Below are 21,170 nucleotides of genomic sequence, written 5' to 3' on the forward strand. Positions count from 1 at the left end.
ATTACCACCACACCAGTGTCCTAATCACCACCATACCGCATGCTAATGTCCTGATCACTGCCATGCCCCATACCAGCATCTTTATCACCGCCATAACCCATACCAGCATCCTGATCACCCCCATACCATTGTCCTTATCACTGCCATACCAGCGTCCTAATCACTGCTATACCTCATACCAACATCCTCATTCCCGACATGCCCCATACCAGCATCATGATCACCCCATATGCCATACCAGTGTCCTAATCACCGCCATACCTCATGCTAACGTCCTGATCACTGCCATGCCCCATACCAGCATCCTTATCACTGCCATACCCCATACCAGTGTCCTTATCACCCCAATACCCCATACCAGTGTCCTGATCACCGCTATACCAGTGTCCTAATCACCGCCATACCCCATGCCAACATCGTGATCACCGCCATGCCCCATACCAGTATCATGATCACCCCATATGCCATACCAGCATCCTGATCACCACCAAACCCCATACTAGTGTCCTGATCACCCTCATACCAGCGTCCTGATCACCACCATACCCCATACCAGTGTCCTGATCACCCCCATACCAGCGTCCTGATCACCACCATACTCCACACCAGCGTTCTGATCACTGCCATACCCTATAACAGCATCCTGATCACCCCCATACCAGCATTCTGAACACTGCCATACCCCATAACAGCATCCTGATCACCCCCATACCCCATATCAGCGCCCTGATCACCACCATACCAGTGTCCTAATCACCACCATACCTCATGCTAACGTCCTGATCACCGCCATACCCTATAACAGTGTCCTGAGCACTGCTATACGTCATACCAGCGTCTGCCATTTTTGGATCTCAACTGATTAATTTTCAAATATATATCCCATAGTTTGTAGACTCTATAGCTTTCACACAGACTAAATAATATGCACTGTTTTGGGTTATTTTTGCCCCAGAAATGTAGCAGAATACATTTTGACCTAAATGTACGAAGATAAATTATTTATTTGCAAAATTTACTACAGAAATTAAGCAAAAAATAATTTTTTTTCAAAATGTTGGCCTTTTTTCATTTATATAGCAAAAAATAAAAACCCCAGTGGTGATCAATTACCACCAAACGTAAGCTCGATTTGTCTCAAAAAAGTGCTAAGAATTTCATATGGGTACAATGCTGCATGACTGAGTAATTGTCAGTCAAAAGGTGATAATGCTAAAAGCTGAAAATTGGCCTGGACTGGAAGGAGTGAAAGTGCCCTTTCCTGTTAGCAGTGCACGCACATGTTCATGCACATGTTCATGCACATGCTCATATGTGCAGGTAAATGAGCAATCTGTCTTCTATGCTCAAACCTATGCGCAGACATATTAGCCAAACAACATGTCCTAGCCTGAGGGCTGGTACCACGTTCATGACACCCTAGCAACCTCTGGAAGAACCCTAGTGTTCAGTGGAACCCTGGTTGAGAAATCCGTATTACAATATGGCTTGTATTGCAATTGTATATGCTGTATTTTTCTTCCCACAAAAGTGAAGTTAACCGTGAACTATATATTTCCAGTTTCACCTCTGCACGTGTTGACTAGCAATACTTGACTACTGCACCATAGATAGGCTTGTCCACTCCTACTTCCACCATTGCCTATCCATACCACCCCAAACCCCCCCCCCCCTTAACCAAATAAACTTTATAAAAACATGACACCATTTTTTGGAGTAAATGGCCAACATGGCCTTTTATTAACAACTTCACAATTTACATACATCAACCGTTCCTTAACGAAACCAAAGAATTGTTGGTCTTCAAAGGCACCCACAAACGATCCAAAATGCACCTGCGGACAACCCTATACACTAGGCCTCCAGCCGCAACCAACCAGCTCGGAGACAACCATACCGTCCGCAGTGCAGCACCACCACCTTCCAGCTAAACCTTGGTTAACTGGGAATATCCACCGGGCCCCCCATACCACGGATGGGGTCCCACACCATTGTTTTCCTTCCAAGATGAGAACCGCCTCCAAAGACCAACAACCGCCACAGCACGCTGGGTAAGCCCTTACCCATGCGTGCCACGCCACAAACGAACCGCCCGTAGAATGCCGTCCTGCAGCTCCAGGGACCACAAATCCGTGCCCACCGCATTCAAATGCACTCCATCACTGCGAAGGTACCGCCAAGTATCCACCTCCAACTCCACATGCTGAACCACCAAGTCCCCCATTACGACTAAAAAAGCGCCCCACCTCCCGGTTGACCTTAATCCTGGCCTTGTTGAGCCGCTCCACCGACTGCGCCAAGCGCCAAGAAGTGCGGGCGACCATGTCAGACCACACCACCACCAGCCCCGGAAACTCACGCCGCAACTGAAGAAAATCCAGCTTGACATCTCTAACCAGCTCCCGCATGGACCTACCCCCCAAATCGCTGCCACCCGCGTGAATCACCAACACATCCGGTGGCCTATCCAGCCGCGCAAAACGCCGCACCTCTGGCACAACACGACTCCACAACATGCCCGGCACACCTAACCAGCGGACACAAACCTCCCGTCTATCCAACCCCAGCTGCCTGCCATTGGGCCGAACATCAGCCCGCCTGGCCCCCCAAAACACATACGAGTGACCCAGGATCCACACCAGGCACACCGCTCCACCTGAAAGAAAAGAAACAATACCGCCAGAACAATACAGCACAGGGACAGAACCGCAACAACCTCCCACAACCCAAACAAACAAAACACAGGACCGCCCACTAAACCCGCAACAAATGCGGCCGAACGTACAGGCGAAATCTCTGGGAATCCCACCTACCAATGCGCTTCACCACATCCTCCGACAGCCCCCACCTGGCCGCCTCCGTAGCAGCCCCTATCCGAAACGAGTGCGAAGCATACAAAGACGCATCCAAACCAGCAGCCGTCAAACACCGGCGAAAAACCGCCACAAACTGAAAACGCGTTAAAGGGGAGCCATCAACATGCCTGAAAAAGGACCCCCGCCCCCCAGGGCGACGGGACAAAAATTCCCGAACCGCCTGAACAGGGCACACCAGTGAACCCGGAAGAGCGAAAAAACGCACCTTCGCACCCCTGCCCAATTGATCCGTCTTAGACCGACGGACCAGAACCTCCACCCAATCACCGGAGCACACAACCTCCTCCACCAACAACCCCCCAAGAACCGACTTGGACGGACTAACGAGCTCCCCAATGCGCAAAGCCCCAAAAAAAGCCACCGCAAAGGCAGCCCGAAATAAAACCACCTCAAAATCCGAAGAACACACAGTCCGCAAAAGCTCAAACAAAGACCCCAACAACGCGAACGACACCAGACGACAAGAATCCCTACAACGATGAGCCCTCCGATAACCCCGCAAAGCCTGTCGAACCCAAAAATCCTTAGTAAAATCCCGACACCCTTGCAACTTAAAGAAAAACGCCAATGCCGCTAGACGGCGATCCACTGCGGATGCCGACACCCCCCGCTCCAAACTCCGCGCCAAGAAGTACAACACCGCCACACGCACCTCCGGCCCCCAGGGATCAATAGCTACCAGCCCCAACAGCTCCAGCCATTCCCGCCAGACCGTAGAGTAAGCAGACCAAGTCGCCCCACTCACCGACCGCCGGATCCACCCCGCAACGACTCCAAGGCAATCTCCCACAGCCAGTCGGGACAAGGAACGCCGTGTTGCTCCGCCGCCGGCGCCAACTCCCGGAATTTCTCCCACTGAAAACGAGACAAAGCGTCAGCTAAGGTGTTGTCAACCCCAGGGAGATGTACCGCATGGAGAAAAACATTCAGCTGCAAGCAACGCAACACCAAGTGGCGAAGCAGGGCCACCACCGGTCGGGAAGAAGCCGAGACCCTATTGATGACCTGAACCACCCCCAAATTGTCGCAGTGAAAACGCACCTTTTGATTCCGAAAATTCTCCCCCCAAACCTCAACCGCCAAAACCACTGGAAACAGTTCCAACAGCGCAAGGTTACTGAGAAAACCTGCCTCCCGCCAGGAAGCCGGCCACGAGGCCACACTCCACCGACCCCGGAAATAGGCCCCGTATCCCAGTCCGCAAAAGCTCAAACAAAGACCCCAACAACGCGAACGACACCAGACGACAAGAATCCCTACAACGATGAGCCCTCCGATAACCCCGCAAAGCCTGTCGAACCCAAAAATCCTTAGTAAAATCCCGACACCCTTGCAACTTAAAGAAAAACGCCAATGCCGCTAGACGGCGATCCACTGCGGATGCCGACACCCCCTGGAAACAGTTCCAACAGCGCAAGGTTACTGAGAAAACCTGCCTCCCGCCAGGAAGCCGGCCACGAGGCCACACTCCACCGACCCCGGAAATAGGCCCCGTATCCCGCAGAAGCCGTCGCGTCCGTGAACAGCTCCAAGTCAAAATTACTAACCGGGCCCGACATCCAAAGCGCCCGGCCGTTGAAAGAATCCAAAAAGGTGTGCCACAACCGCAAGTCCTCCCGATGCTCCCGAGTCAGCCGAATGAAATGAAAAGGGGAGGCAATACCCGCCGTCGCCGCCGCCAACCGGCGGCAGAACACCCGACCCATCGGCAGGATCCGACAAACAAAATTAAGTTTTCCCAACAATGACTGCAAGGGCCGCAGCTGAATTTTACGCTTCCCCTGAACCGCACGAATTTCACCCTGAAGGGCCAACAGCTTCTCTTCCGGCAGCCGGCACTCCATGGCGCCAGCATCCAAAACAATGCCCAAGAAAGTCATCACCGAAGCCGGACCCTCCGTCTTGTCAGCCGCCAAAGGAATCCCGAAACGGTCAGCAACGTGCTGCAACGTAGCAAGCAAAACCGCGCACACCCCGGAAGCCGGCGGACCCACGCAAAGAAAATCATCCAAATAATGGATGACCGAATTCACCCCTGAAACATCCCGAACCACCCACTCCACGAACGAACTGAACTTCTCAAACAGCGCGCAAGAGATAGAACACCCCATGGGCAAACACCTATCAACGTAAAATGCGCCCTGCCAACGGCAACCCAAAAAACGAAACTGTCCGGATGAACCGGCAACAGCCGGAACGCCGACTCAATGTCGGACTTCGCCATGAGGGCACCGCGCCCATACCGACGAACCCAGAACACTGCCGCATCAAAGGACGTGTAAGACACCGAACACGACTCCGGATCTATAGCGTCATTCACCGACCCCCCCTTTGGGAAGGACAGGTGGTGAATTAACCGAAACGCATTCGGCTCCTTCTTAGGCACAACCCCCAAGGGAGAAACCACCAGATCCGCAAACGGCGCACAAGTAAACGGACCACCCATACGACCCAACCCCACTTCCTTCCGCAACTTAGCCGAAACCACCTCAGCATGCTGCAAGGCCGACCATAAATTCCGAGCTAAGGGGGGGACCAAAGTCAAAGTACAGGGGATGCGAAAACCCTCCGAAAAACCTGCCGTCAGCAGCACCGCCGCAGCCCGATCAGGATATCTATTTAAGAAAGGCTCCATCCTTTCCACCCACACCGGCGTCGTCCCTCTTACCCGCAGGCTCTCCGGGAGGGCCTCTACCCCGCCTGAAACAGCGCGAGAAAGGATGGGATCCACCGCACCCGGAACACTCGTGCCTAAACCTACAGGACCCTCCAAAACGACAAGTGCCCTCCTGGAACTGCCAGCAGAAACCCCTACGCTTGGCGGCCGATTGTCCCAGGGAAAACGAACCACCGGCCCCGCCCTGAAAAAAACGGACCAGGAGCCCGCGGCGGCGCCATGAGCCGCATCCAAAGGCCAATGTCCTTGTGGTCCCAACGCAAAGACGGGCGAACAGCCCTCCGCTGCCTAAACTGCTCATCGTACCGAAGCCACGCAGACCCGCCGTAAACCCTGTGAGCCTCACTAATGGCGTCCAGGTAACAGAACAACGCCGAGCAATGCTCCGGAGCTTTCTCCCCAATGACACTGGCCATGATTGCGAAAGCCTGCAACCAATTCGCAAAAGTATGGGGAATAAGCCGAAAACGCCGCCGCTCCGCATCCTCCCGTCTACCGTCATCAACCCGGGACCCATCAAACGGAAAACGCTCCAAAGGCAAGAGCATGAATATGTCCACATACTCCCCGTTCCAAATTTGTTCCCGCACGGCCGACTGCAAATGCGCACCCAAGGGGCCCTCAAAACACACATACTTCGCAGAGTCCGCCACGCCGACAGGTTCGGACACCCCCGAACCCTCCCCCAAAACCGCGGAAGGAACCGCAGAACCCATAATCCCAGACTCCGCGGAAACCACCCCAGGCCCAGAACCAAGCGGAGAAGAGACCCCCAGGCCCCGCACTACCCCGCTGTCCTGTCCCGGAACCGCGAGCCCGCCCCCACCGGCCGGCGGGAGCCACGCAGAAACAGGCCCAGGGGTCCCAACACCGCCCCGCTCCAGCCGCCGCACCAAGTCCCGCAAACCGGAAAGTACCTCCCCGCGACCCCCACCAAAACCAGACAGGGGAACGCCGCCAACGACCGCCGCCGAGGCCGCACCCACCGGGGCGGCCTGACCGCCCCCCAGCAGATCCCGCAACGCAGAAGAAAAAGAGACAGACACAGGAACAGGTAACTCACCAGGCTGCCCAGGAGATGCCCCATCAGCTGCGCGCTCCCGCTCCATCGATGAAGAGCGACGAGCCGTCACCCCCGCAACGGGTTCAGACAGCTCGCCCTCCGACCTCTCGTCCACCACTCGACGACCGGATGGCCTCCCGGTCCCAGGAGCCACGGGTCCCGCAGGGTTGTGCCGCTCCCGACTCCGCCTCTGGGCACCAGCCATGCCTGTCGCCGGCCCTGGGCTCCGTCCAGCAGCACTCCGCCCAGCGCTGCACGTCTTCTTCCATCTTCTGGGAGCCCCGGCTCCCGACTGTCCAGGGGGCCCACCAGCCGCATCAGGGGACAGCCCAGCAGCCGCAGCTGACCGCCTCCCGCGCCGAGCTCCCTCCCTGACAGGCACTATGTCAGCGGAGGAGCCGGTAAATGCACTCCCTCTCCTGCCTCCACGCCGTGCGAGCGGGGGGGAGGGACTACCAGACGAAACCCCGCCCGCCGAGCTCACTGCACGTCCTCCTCTCCGTGCGGGCGGGGGGGAGGGGCCACTCGGCGAAACCCCGCCCACCGAACTCAAGACACGGCCTCCTCTCCGCGCTGGCGGGGCGGAGGGCCCACTCGGTGAAACCCCACCCGCCGAGCGCACTCCACGGCCTCCTCTCCGTGCTGGCGGGGTGGAGGGGCCACCCGGCGAAACCTCGCCCGCCGAGCACACTCCACGTCCTCCTCTCCGTGCGGGCGGGGGGGAGGGGCCACCCGACGAAACCCCGCCCGCCGAGCTCCGCCATCGCCGGGGATTCCTCCCGGCACCGCCGCTAGCAGAGGCCAGTGAGCGCCCTGCCAGCGGGGCCGGAGGGTCCCGAGGGGGGCTCCCAATGCGGCGCTGAGCTCCAGGGGGCGGGGCCGGACTGAAGCGCTCCGGAGGCCTAGATCTCCGAGCACGTGGGCGCACCCGCCCCCCCGCTGCTGGTGACAAGCCCGGGTCTCCCAACAGATCAGAGACCCGGCCCTGCAACCAGCCCATACCTCGCTCTTCTGCTGCCTCCCGAAGCTGTGCCACCAGGGCCTCCATGCCGCAGGTCAGATAGGAGGGGGAATTTGCAGGACCCAGCTCAAATGAAGCTCTGGTCCTTGCACTCATCCAGCTGCACTGACGCCCCTTCCGCAGCAACCCCCACCCTACGGTGCAACAGACACCTCCTACACTCCACGTCTGCCAATCCAATAATTCCCAATCCCATTCCCCACCCCTTGGAGCTAAATTTTTAACCCTTTCCGTTCCCAACCACTCTGGGCCTAGTCATGCATGCCCTGCGCTATTTCCATTCTTCCCTATTCGCTACGGGCATTTCTTTCACTTAGTTCTGAACCTTGGGCGCCTAATATCTTGATTTAGCAGACCCAACTTAGGATAACAAGAAGCAGCCTACATCCAGATGATCCTGGCTTCTGAATATCAAAAGCCAAAACAATATAATTTTGTACTCAGAATACATGCAAACAGTGGGGATTATAATGATTCCATTTTTGATGATTGATAAAAGCAGCTAGCTAGTAGTAATAAGTAGATTAAAGTACTATACTCTTTCCTTCCTCTGATACTTGGGAATCATGTGACCATTACAGCCAGGCAACTAGCATTTCTCTCATGCAAGCAATAAGGAATAACTATACCAAATGCTAGTTTTAAAAACATTGCCACAATGCCTAATTTATGTTCTGCCCAAGTTGCAATGAATAATTGACAATGTCAAGCTCTGAAAAGTTTGTAAAGGTTGTGAGTTATGGGAGTCATTTTGGAGAAACTGAGCAAATGAATGTCAATGAAGATTGCAGTTCGAGCAATGGCAATGTCAGGCAAGCAAATGGCATAAGACATTTTCTGTAATAAGAGGTCCAGTCCTCCAAGGTATGCCCTGTCTGATTTAGCCCTTTAACTGCAAAGGAGTTAATTCAGCTGTCTTAACTCACTGCCGCTTGTTTCCTAAGCCTGTGTTAGTACAGTCACTCCATAAAGCTTTCACAAGGAAGAGAATAATGTGCAATACGTACGTTTAAAAGGGCAATAATTATTTTCTGGATCCATGTCAGAAAAATGTTCATTTTGTTCCTGAACTGTGTGGGTCTGTCTACTTCATAGAAATCAGATTAAGCCAGCCAACAGTGACTCAATGGGAGTCCTACACCTACTTTCACAAGTTCATAATCCCCTCTTCTATTCCTTTCCCAGGTTCCATCCCTGCACATTATTTTGTCACTTTTCTCTTTGTAGTGCCAATTTATAGCAAAAGGTTGATATAGCAAATGTAATGCTATATTAAGTTAAACTCGTAACAAGTAGAAATTATAGGTGGACTTTAATCCTTTACATGTCACTGAGCAGAGGGAATGTTATATAGGCAACCAAGCATTATCAAATAGGATATTCAGAAAAATACTGGCTGATTCAGTAAGGAAAAAAGTAATGTGCAAGACGCTGTATTCCATTCTACAGCAACCAATTAGAATGTATCTGCTGCCATTGACCTAAAATATGATTGGTTGTTCTGTGCAATCTGGGAATCATTGTTCTTGGTCCTGTTTCTAAAATAAAATTCAGTAGTCACCTGCTAAGCTAGTGTTGAAGAGTGGAGATGTGCAAAGTGCAGTAACCAATTTATTTATTATTATTATTCATCAAAACTACCAGAAAGGGGGGGGGGCTAGTTGTCATATATAAGAATGTGTTTATTTTCAAAGAAATATACAGCTGAATTTAATAGTGTTATATGCAAAGCTGGAGTTTACCTTTAACAAAGCTTTTTTTTTTAACTCTTTTAGTCAGTACTTGAACACTGTGCTACATACAGCTGTGCTGCTTGACAGTCTGTTGGTTTTCTCCTAAAGTAAATGTGCCTAAAATGCATAAAAAGTAACACAGCTGTGAAAAGGTTTCTCAGCAGGTAAACCATGTAGAAAAGTTCAGGCACATAGGGAGATGCTGAAGAAAGACTGAAAAAAACATAAAAAAAGGACTTTGTAGGAATACACTTATATCAGTATATATATATATATATATATATTTTTTTTTTTTTTGTTTACATCTTTTAGTCAGTAATTGAACATTGTGCTACATATAGCTGTGCTGCTTGACAATCTATTGGTTTTCTTTTGAAGTATATGTGCCAAAAATGCATAAAAAGTAACACAGCTGTGAAAAAGTTTATCAGCAGGTAAACCATGTAAAACATTTCAGGCACATATGGAGATGCCGAAGAAAGACTGAAAAAACATTAAAAAAAGGACTTTGTAGGAATACACTTATATCAGAAAAGATATACTGTATATATTTTTTTTACGTCTTTTAGTCAGTAATTGAACATTGTGCTACACACAGCTGTGTTGCTCGACAGTCTGGTTATTTTCTTCTGAAGTAAATGTGCATAAAATGCATAAAAAGTAACACAGCTGTAAAAACGTTTCTCAGCAGGTAAACCATGTAAAACAGTTCAGGCACATATGGAGATGCCCGAGAAAGACTGAAAAAAACATAAAAAAGGACTTTGTAGGAATACACTTATATCAGAAAAGACAAAGTAGTTAGCAATGAAGATAATCATCATACTTATTACATTCAATGCTTAAAGACAAATTCCACACCATTTCTGTGGAGAAAAAAAGTTAACCCAAATATAGTAAATGTATTCTACAACAAAGTAAATATTCACTCATTAAAACTCATGCCCAATATTTTTTTCTATTCATTTGAATGTTTGTGGACCCGGTCAAATTCAGGGTCACCCCAAGGATGACAGAGTGTATTGTTGTTGAAATGCATAAAACACATTATAATTAGAGATGAGCGAAGAAATGAAAAATTCGATTCGGCTGATTCGGCGAATTCCAGTGTGAAATTCGATTCGATGCGAATTTCTCCGCTACGAAGATGACTTATTTAAAGGGTTTCTAGGCTTCAGAGAGCCTTTAAATTAGTGCAGAACACTGTACCTTTAATTTAAATGCCCTTGGAGATGAGGAAGGAGAAGGAGAAGGAGAAGGATGAGAAGAAGGAGAAGGAGAAGGATGAGAAGAAGGAGAAGGAGAAGGATGAGAAGAAGGAGAAGGATGAGAAGAAGGAGAAGGATGAGAAGAAGGAGAAGGAGAAGGATGAGAAGAAGGAGAAGGAGAAGGATGAGAAGAAGGAGAAGGAGAAGGATGAGAAGAAGGAGAAGGATGAGAAGAAGGAGAAGGATGAGAAGGAGAAGGATGAGAAGGAGAAGGATGAGAAGGAGAAGGATGAGAAGAAGAAGGCTGAGAATAAGGAGAAGGATGAGAAGAAGGAGAAGGAGAAGGATGAGAAGAAGGAGAAGGATGAGAAGAAGGAGAAGGAGAAGGATGAGAAGAAAGAGAAGGATGAGAAGGAGAAGGATGAGAAGAAGAAGGATGAGAAGAAGAAGGATGAGAAGAAGGAAAAGGATGAGAAGAAGAAGGATGAGAAGAAGGAGAAGGATGAGAAGAAGGAGAATGATGAGAAGAAGGAGAAGGATGATAAGAAGGAGAAGGAAGAGAAGAAGGAGAAGGAGAAGGATGAGAAGAAGGAGAAGGATGAGAAGAAGGAGAAGGATGAGAAGAAGGAGAAGGATGAGAAGAAGGAGAAGGATGAGAAGAAGGAGAAGGATGAGAAGAAGGAGAAGGAGAAGGATGAGAAGAAGGAGAAGGATGAGAAGAAGAAGGATGAGAAGAAGGATGAGAAGAAGGAGGAGAAGGATGAGAAGAAGAAGGATGAGAAGAAGGAGAAGGATGAGAAGAAGGAGAAGGAAGAGAAGAAGGAGAAGGAGAAGGATGAGAAGGAGAAGGATGAGAAGAAGGAGAAGGATGAGAAGAAGGAGAAGGATGAGAAGAAGGAGAAGGATGAGAAGAAGGAGAAGGATGAGAAGAAGAAGGATGAGAAGAAGGATGAGAAGGATGAGAAGAAGGAGAAGGATGAGAAGAAGGAGAATGATGAGAAGAAGGAGAAGAAGGAGAAGGATGAGAAGAAGGAGAAGGATGAGAAGAAGGAGAAGGATGAGAAGAAGGAGAAGGATGAGAAGAAGGAGAAGGAGAAGGATGAGAAGAAAAAGGATGAGGAGAAGGAGAAGGATGAGAAGAAGGAGAAGGATGAGAAGGAGAAGGAGAAGGATGAGAAGAAGGAGAAGGAGAAGGATGAGAAGAAGGAGAAGGATGAGAAGAAGGAGAAGGATGAGAAGGAGAAGGAGAAGGATGAGAAGGAGAAGGATGAGAAGAAGGAGAAGGAGAAGGATGAGAAGAAGGAGAAGGAGAAGGATGAGAAGAAGGAGAAGGATGAGAAGAAGGATGAGCAGAAGGAGAAGGATGAGAAGAAGGAGAAGGATGAGAAGAAGGAGAAGGATGAGAAGAAGGATGAGAAGAAGGATGAGAAGAAGGAGAAGGATGAGAAGAAGGACAGTTCTGTGACAGTTTCTGTCTATTTCTGACAGTTCTGGGACATTCACTCCATACAGCGGTTTCAACCGCTGTATGGAGGGAATGTCATAGAACTGTCAGAAATAGACTATTAATGACAGTTCTGGGACTGTCCTTCCATGCAGCGGTTGAAACATTGTATGTATTTGTTTCCATAAATGGATCCATTTATGGAAACAAATACATACAATGTTTCAACCGCTGCATGGAAGGACAGTCCCAGAACTGTCATTAATAGTCTATTTCTGACAGTTCCATGACATTCCCTCCATACAGCGGTTAAAACAGCTGTATGCAGTGAATGTCCCAGAACTGTCATAAATAGTCTATTTCTGATAGATCTGGGACATTCACTCCATACAGCTGTTTTAACCGCTGTATGGAGGGAATGTCATGGAACTGTCAGAAATAGACTATTAATGACAGTTCTGGGACTGTCCTTCCATGCAGCGGTTGAAACATTGTATGTATTTGTTTCCATAAATGGATCCATTTATGGAAACAAATACATACAATGTTTCAACCGCTGCATTGAAGGACAGTCCCAGAACTGTCATTAATAGTCTATTTCTGACAGTTCCATGACATTCCCTCCATACAGCGGTTAAAACAGCTGTATGCAGTGAATGTCCCAGAACTGTCATAAATAGTCTATTTCTGATAGATCTGGGACATTCACTCCATACAGCTGTTTTAACCGCTGTATGGAGGGAATGTCATGGAACTGTCAGAAATAGACTATTAATGACAGTTCTGGGACTGTCCTTCCATGCAGCGGTTGAAACATTGTATGTATTTGTTTCCATAAATGGATCCATTTATGGAAACAAATACATACAATGTTTCAACCGCTGCATTGAAGGACAGTCCCAGAACTGTCATTAATAGTCTATTTCTGACAGTTCCATGACATTCCCTCCATACAGCGGTTAAAACAGCTGTATGCAGTGAATGTCCCAGAACTGTCATAAATAGTCTATTTCTGATAGATCTGGGACATTCACTCCATACAGCTGTTTTAACCGCTGTATGGAGGGAATGTCATGGAACTGTCAGAAATAGACTATTAATGACAGTTCTGGGACTGTCCTTCCATGCAGCGGTTGAAACATTGTATGTATTTGTTTCCATAAATGGATCCATTTATGGAAACAAATACATACAATGTTTCAACCGCTGCATTGAAGGACAGTCCCAGAACTGTCATTAATAGTCTATTTCTGACAGTTCCATGACATTCCCTCCATACAGCGGTTAAAACAGCTGTATGCAGTGAATGTCCCAGAACTGTCATAAATAGTCTATTTCTGATAGATCTGGGACATTCACTCCATACAGCTGTTTTAACCGCTGTATGGAGGGAATGTCATGGAACTGTCAGAAATAGACTATTAATGACAGTTGTGGGACTGTCCTTCCATACAGCGGTTGAAACATTGTATGTATTTGTTTCCATAAATGGATCCATTTATGGAAACAAATACATACAATGTTTCAACCGCTGCATGGAAGGACAGTCCCAGAACTGTCATTAATAGTCTATTTCTGACAGTTCCATGACATTCCCTCCATACAGCGGTTAAAACAGCTGTATGCAGTGAATGTCCCAGAACTGTCATAAATAGTCTATTTCTGACAGTTCTGGGACATTCACTCCATACAGCGGTTTCCGGCAAAAAGTGTATGTGCAGAGTTCCTCTATTCTGCAGATACACTTAGAGGAGCTCTGCAGATACACTTAGAGGAGCTCTGCACATACACTTTTTTCCGGTTTGGAATTATTCTTATTTTCATCCTACTTCTTCTTCTTCTTCTTCATCCTCATCCTCATCCTCTTCTTCTTCTGAGGATGAGGATGAAGAAGAAGAAGAAGAAGAAGTAGGATGAAAATAAGATTAATTCCAAGCCGGCAAAAAGTGTATGTGCAGAGCTCCTCTAAGTGTATCTGCAGAGCTCCTCTAAGTGTATCTGCAGAATAGAGGAACTCTGCACATACACTTTTTGCCGGCTTGGAATTATTCTTCTTTTCATCCTACTTCTTCTTCATCCTCATCCTCAGAAGAAGAGGATGAGGATGAGGATGAGGAAGAAGAAGAAGAATGAAAAGAAGAATAATTCCAAGCCGGCAAAAAGTGTATGTGCAGAGTTCCTCTATTTCTGACAGTTCTCTCACAGCTTCTTCACATGTACAGCGGTTGAAATATCTGTATCCTAAATGGAAACTAATAGATACAAATTGTATCTATTAGTTTCCATTTAGGATACAGATGTTTCAACCGCTGTACATGTGAAGAAGCTGTGAGAGAACTGTCAGAAATAGAGGAACTCTGCACATACACTTTTTGCCGGCTTGGAATTATTCTTCTTTTCATCCTACTTCTTCTTCTTCTTCTTCTTCTTCTTCTTCTTCTTCTTCATCCTCATCCTCATCCTCTTCTTCTGAGGATGAAGAAGAAGAAGAAGTAGGATGAAAAGAAGAATAATTCCAAGCCGGCAAAAAGTGTATGTGCAGAGTTCCTCTATTTCTGACAGTTCTCTCACAACTTCTTCACATGTACAGTGGTTGAAACATCTGTATCCTAAATGTAAACTAATAGATACAATGTTTCAACCGCTAAACATGTGTTCCTTCTGTCAGAGAACTGTCAGAAATAGCGGAGCTCACTGCAGGGACACTTTTGCCGGCTGATCGGGAAATGTTCGATTCGCGCACCCGAAGTAGGCAAAATTTCGGTTTCGACACGAATCGAATATTTCCTGAAATTCGACTCGAATTCCGGTTCGCCTAGTTCGATTCGCTCATCTCTAATTATAATCTCACATCTATGCTTGGCCATGGCAGCGGAGAACACGGGCATATGATGAATCGGGTCTGTGGACCAATACAACCGCAATTCATTTTTTTTAGTAATGCCCATGTTAAGGGTTAGGTCCAAAAAAAATTTAAATTCGGAAACCGTAATGGGTTTCCATGCGAATGGTCTGGCAAGGTTTGAATCTGAGTTGGTGGCGATAAACTGTTGGGCATATAAATTGCTTTGATCCACAATCAATGCATACAGATCTTCCATGAAAAACAGCACCAGAAAATCAAGGGAAGTAGTTAAATTTGCTATTTCTACCTGAATTCCGGGTTGGGCAGTGAATGGGGGAAGTACGGGTGCTGCAGAATTTGTGGGCTGCCAATCGGGATTTGCAAGCACATCCGGAAGGATACTAGGGGCTCCACGGGCCTGTGTGCGAATTCTTGGTGGTTGCGGGACAATACTTGTGATCGCCACTGCACCAGCTTGTACTGCACTTATGGGACTCGCCACGTCACCAAGTGATACTGCAGTGCTGGTATTATTATTATTTTACAGGATTCATATAGCGCCAACAGTTTGCTCAGCGTTGTACAATATAACGGGAGACAATACAGCAACAATGCAGTTCAATACAAGAGGGTTAGGAGGGCCCTGCTCCTTGGAGCTTACAATCTAAGGGGTATGTGAAAGACAAGGAGGTACTAGATCACTAGTACTCGACAGTTCACCAAAAGGTAGCGTGGAACTAGTACTGGCACTCTCCTGCATATGAGAGTCATCAAAATTTACCGGCAAGTGCTAACAGAGATCAGGCCTGATTCTGCCAACACTGCGGTTTTGTGTGCAATGTATCAAGTGACAGTGACCTACTGACACTGCACTTGCTGGGGGAGAAGGGGGGGTGGGTCAGCGTAGGGGCTAAACGCAGGTGCTGGCAGGTGCCATGGCTAATCCTGCTAATGCTGCATTTTGGGGGACGCTGTACTAATGTGAACACTGGCATAGTGCTGATCTGATCAAAGATATTGATCCATTCAGACACTATACTAGCAATGGAGGTTTATTGTGTATGAGCGTGCTCCTGGCAATCGAGGGGTTAAATGTGTGCAACCCTTGTTGCAAAAGGGTTGTCCATTGGTAGAATTTATACTGGTAGATCTAGGGTGCTTATGGTAGTCAATTCAACTCTTTCTTATGAGTTATAGAGTAATCTCTTGATGATGCTGGATTTTCCAAAAAGCTAGTGATAACAGTGACTTTTTTTTTTTTTAATGCCGTTGGTCTGTTCTGGGTTTAATGGTGTTCAGCATTATTCAGCTCATTTGTGGTGAGCCAATGGTATAAAAAAAAAACACCTTCTGGTGGGGTATCATCAAGTCACCCTGAACTCACAGGAGAATGCTTTGGAGATAGCGTGCATCATTAATTGAACAATGTTCTTTGCGGCATTCATTACCATCAACCACTGCCACAGGGTAACAATGGAATTTACATGACAGCATAGTGGATTATCCATGGATTATCAGAGAGAACACAGCAGTAGTTATCTCCATTCAGTAATGCTGTCCCTAATTAAAACCTGAGACAAACGTGAGGAGTGAGGCTGGATTCACACTTGACCTTAGCAACCTTGAGTGGTTTTTGCACGTTTTGTTGTGCGATTTATGTGTGTTTATGTACATTTTCATACAGCGTTTTACAGGTGTTTTTGAGCTTTGGTGGGTTTTTTAGCCAATAGAGAAAAATATCATCTGTTGCATTGCTTTTCCATCATCTTTTTTTTAAATGTATTTGTTATCTTTTTTTTTCTTATGGCAAGGGGTTAGAGTTTAACGTTAGGATAAGGTTTAGGGGTTAATATTTTATTTGTCTTCTTATTTATTTATTTTTGTTAGGGTGTTAATAGTAGTAATAATAATAACAATAATAAAAAATAAATACACAAATAAAATAATCATACATAAATAAAATAAAATAAAAGATTAATATATAATAAATAATAATTAACAAATAACCTTTACCCCCTAACCCTTAAAAAATGTAAATAAAATTATTAATAATGATAAACACCCTAACCCTAATACAAAATAAATACATAATAATAATTATTATTATTACTATTATTATAAATGTTTTTGTTTGGGTTTGGGTGTTTATTATTATTATTATTAATATTAATAATGTGTTTATTTATTTTTAGGGTTAGGGGGTTATGGTTAGGGGCTACTTATTTATTTATTGTTACATATTATTAATTTATTTTATTTATTTGTTATTTATTTATGATTATTTTTATTTAATTGTGTATTTATTTTATTTTGCGAAACAAACAAAAGATTTCCCAGCAACACTTATCAGCCAGTTTGCAAAACAACCAGTTTGGCCCTGACTAATAGTATGCATTAAAAACAGAGGGTTTTGTTTGCACACATTTGCAAATACTGTACATGCGTAAGCCACAGTCCCATGTCAAGAGTCCTCTCTATACTGTGGACCTAACTAAAATTTCCAAAGCCTCCATAGTAGGAGCACATGTATAAATGGATAGGTTAAGGGCAGGTGTGCCTGGAGGAGCCCATCCCTCCTTAAAGGTACAGGGACGCACGTGACGCCCAGCTATACCAAAATGATAGCAAAGGCATCCAGTGCGTCCCTGCGTCCAATTTAGTCAACTACAAAATGGTTGCCTTTTTTTTTGTATTTATTTTTTTTATTTGACATTTATTTATGCATATATTATTACTATTCTTTTTTCATTTGAGCAGAAAAATGCACAACAAAATGCACGAAGATGCGCAAAAAATGCGTTAATTGAGTGTTTCTATTCATTTCTATGGAAATAAAAATGCTCAAAAGCATGCATATCTGCCTGGTTTGAGCAACAAAAAAAGCTCCAGGACTTGTTTGAGCTTCAGGCGTTTGGCCTCAGGTGACTTGGAGTGGAGATGTGAACCATCTCCATTGAAAATAATTAATTATTTTAGTATTAGAGCTTCAAGCTACAATTCATTCAAGTGTGAATGGGGCCCGAGGGAAATCAGAGTGGGAAGTCATTGCTTTCAAAGTCAGTTATATGTGTACATTTTTAACTTGGGGTTTTGAACTAATAATGGCATATAAAAGGAGTCTAAATTTTCCCCTGTTGGCTGGATAGAAGACAACATATTAATATGCTGTATTTCATATTTGTCTGTCCTTATTGATCAGCAACATGTAGCATAGGGGTGTTGCCAGGAGTGTGAAAAGATTTAGGGAACCTTTGGAAATATATAGGAGGTGACGTTTGTAGGAAAAATGGGTATGGCCAAGCTACACTTTAAGGTGTGAAAGGAATAAACTCAATGACAGCCTCCTTGGTGTATATACCACTCATGCATAGCACATCACTTGTTCCAACAAAATACTCTTTAAAGTGTATGTAAGAGAAGCACACAGCCTAGCACATGGGGGTTTGTAATGTATGAAGTTCAGTGGTCAAGAGTGAAAGATGTAATGTACAGAATTCAGGGGTCAGAAGTGTGCTATGTACAGAACGCAGGGGTGAGGGATATATGTACTGAATGGGGGGGTCAGGTGTATGTAGTCTGACAGTGCGGTATCCTGCCACGGTCTAAATCAAGGTTATAACCCAGGATTCCCAACTAAACAGGTTGAGAGGCTCCAGGCAGTTTGCTTAATGCTGAGAAACTTGGTTTGTCAGTTTCCTCATTGGTTCGTAAAGCTAATTTTGGGACCTGGGGCCTGGAGATTTCAAAGTGATTTGGGAGGGATGAAATCTCCAATCCTGGGTCCATGTTTCCAGAACGCCCAGCACACTAATAGCACAGGTTTGTGCAGGCCTTTTTGTAGAGGCCAAACCATGGTTCCACCCCAGCAGACAGGGGGTCATTGCCCAGGAGTCAGGAGGGCTCCACCTAGGAGATATGGGAGCCACAGCAGTAAGGGGCTGCTAGCTGTATACCTGAGAGAGCCAGGAAGCTGAATCTTTGTTTCCTTTGTATTGATGGTGGATACCCCTGCATGGGAAACCTATAATTTACGGAACTTTCTTTTAAATAAAATTGGGCAAAAATGGCCCTTAAAAAGAAAAGCGAGTGGCTGTGTGATTTAAAAGCTCTACCCGTGATGCTAGTTCCCACAGTAGGTACTGAATGCAAAGGACAGTAATATTTTTTTTTTTTTGTAACAGTTGCATTTATTGAAATCGTACAAAGGTATAACAAGGCAAGGTACATAAGAAAAGGCAAACGTAAGGCAGTCAGTATAAATACAATTAACATGGAATTCCAACGCTAAATATCATACAGAATCATCTGAACATCCTTAACGAAAAAAAAAGGGGGGGGGAAGGTAAGAATAGAGAAACCCCCGAGAGGGGGGGAAGGAGAGGAAGAGAAAAAAAGGGGGGGGGAGAGGGGGAGGAGTAGAAAAAGAGGCAAAGAAGAAAAGCAAATCATAAACATAAACAATAACCAAGCAAGTACACAGTACAAACTGGACATACCCGCAAGAGAATAAGCCATTTATTATACCATAAGGCCCTGAGCCTCCACCCAACCAGTCCATATTTTATCAAATTTAGCTGAACAATTACGGCTCATATAAGTAAGTGTGTACAACGGAAGCGCCCGGTTGACTGCCGACTTCCCTCCCCGAGACTGTCGGCGGAGCCGGCTGATTCCATTTCAACAGAATTTCCCTCCTAGCATAGTAAAACACATAGAAGACAAACAGTCTATTATGCTTAGACATCTCCACCAGGTCCAAAAGGCCTAGCAACATATTCAGGGGATCCATGGGGATAGACAGTTTACTAACAGCGTTAACAATATCCAGTACTCCGACCCAGAAGGGGAGAAGCTTGGAACATTCCCAGAACATATGGGGAAACGGGCCCACCTCCATATCACAACGAGGACATGTGGCTGATCTATCAGGATATATCACAGCCAAATGCCGTGGGGTGTAATATACTCTATGGATAAATTTAAGCTGTGTGAAGCGGTCCCTGGCCGAGATCATGGTAGGGAGGCACTGTAGAAGAAAATCCTCCCAGTCATCCTCTGATAACGAAGGTAGGTCCGTGTGCCATTTATCAAAGAGTGCCTGCATTCTAGGGGTAGAAAGTGGCATCAACAGAGAATGGAGAGCAGATAATTGCTTAGGCAAATCCTCCAGTAACAGCACGTTTTCTAACAGATCCGTCTGAATGGTCGATGGAGAGGGAAATTGAGCGGCCACCACATGACGCAATTGTAAAAACCGAAAAAACATTTGGTTAGCCAGGCCATAATTACGCTTGAGTTCATCAAACCAAAGCAGGACACTGCTAGGCATAATATGGTGCAACGTTTTAATACCATATCGAGCCCATACCACGGGGTTCGGGATTGTATGCAAATATGGGAGGGCAGGGTTGCCCCAGAGTGGTGTGTGAGGGGAGTATGCATTATTCACCCAAGATTGAGCTCCAGCCTGACTCCACATCCTAAGTGTAGTCAGCATAGGAAGTTTGATGGCCAAGTTGGACTTCGGACTTCTATGAATTAAGTTACGAAGTTCAGCATACAAACCCAGTATTGCTGCCTCCAGGATCATCACAGCATTATCCCTAGGCAGGGAGAGCCACCATCGCACTGTGACCAGTTTAGCCACCCAATAATATAGAAGCAGTTTAGGAAGTGCCAGGCCACCGTGATCGATAGGCAAGTGCAGCGTGGATCGGAAAGGTCTAGGGGCCCTTGCAGCCCAAATAAACCCAGAGACAATGCCATCAACTCGACAGAAAAAGGATTGTGGGATCTGCACCGGTGTATGCCAAAAAAAATTAGATAAACTTAGATAGGAATATCATTTTAAAAACATTAACCCAGTCAATGGTGCTAATCGGAAGGGAAGACCACGCAGTACATTTAGTCTGAAACTGTTGGACAATACGTAAAGCAAGAGATCGATTTAATAGGGGCGAAAGAAATGTCGGGTAAGGGCCCTGATGCAAGAGAAAACAGTATGGACTTCTCCCAATTAATGTGGATACTGGAGTACCTGCCGAAGTGATCAATAAGACTCAGTCCCTCAAATATAGGAGAGTGTCGTCCGCATAGAGGGAAATCCTATCCTCTCAGTCACCCACCGGTAGGCCATGTAAAGAATTGGAACAGCGGATTAGGCAGGCTAAGGGCTCAATCGCCAGGACAAACAAGCCCGGTGAAAGTGAACAACCCTGTCGAGTGCCCCTATAGAGAGCAAAAGGGGGGGAGAGGATATTGTTAGTACATACTCTCACAAATGGTGCATTGTAAAGGCAGGCA

The 21,170-nt window shown here is 46.4% G+C and overlaps 2 protein-coding genes across 2 annotated transcripts in view; one reads left to right on the forward strand and one right to left on the reverse strand.

Annotated features, from left to right (window-relative positions):
* Positions 1–21,170, forward strand: part of PDE11A (phosphodiesterase 11A) — a 717,642-nt gene that overhangs the window by 413,328 nt on the left and 283,144 nt on the right. The gene's annotated exons all lie outside the window — the stretch shown is intronic.
* LOC149451581 (uncharacterized) lies at positions 3,738–5,969 on the reverse strand (the record flags this gene model as incomplete). The annotated part of the gene is made up of 3 exons (XM_089690542.1): positions 5,886–5,969; positions 4,309–5,044; positions 3,738–4,003 (listed from the first exon to the last, which is right to left on the reverse strand). Coding segments are annotated over exons 1-3 (1,086 nt in total), but the record flags the coding sequence as incomplete, so codon positions are not given.

This window comes from Staurois parvus, unplaced genomic scaffold, assembly GCF_062004578.1.
Source record: "Staurois parvus isolate SC_StPar_1 unplaced genomic scaffold, SC_StPar_1.0 ptg000530l, whole genome shotgun sequence".
In the NCBI taxonomy this organism is placed as follows: domain Eukaryota; kingdom Metazoa; phylum Chordata; class Amphibia; order Anura; family Ranidae; genus Staurois; species Staurois parvus.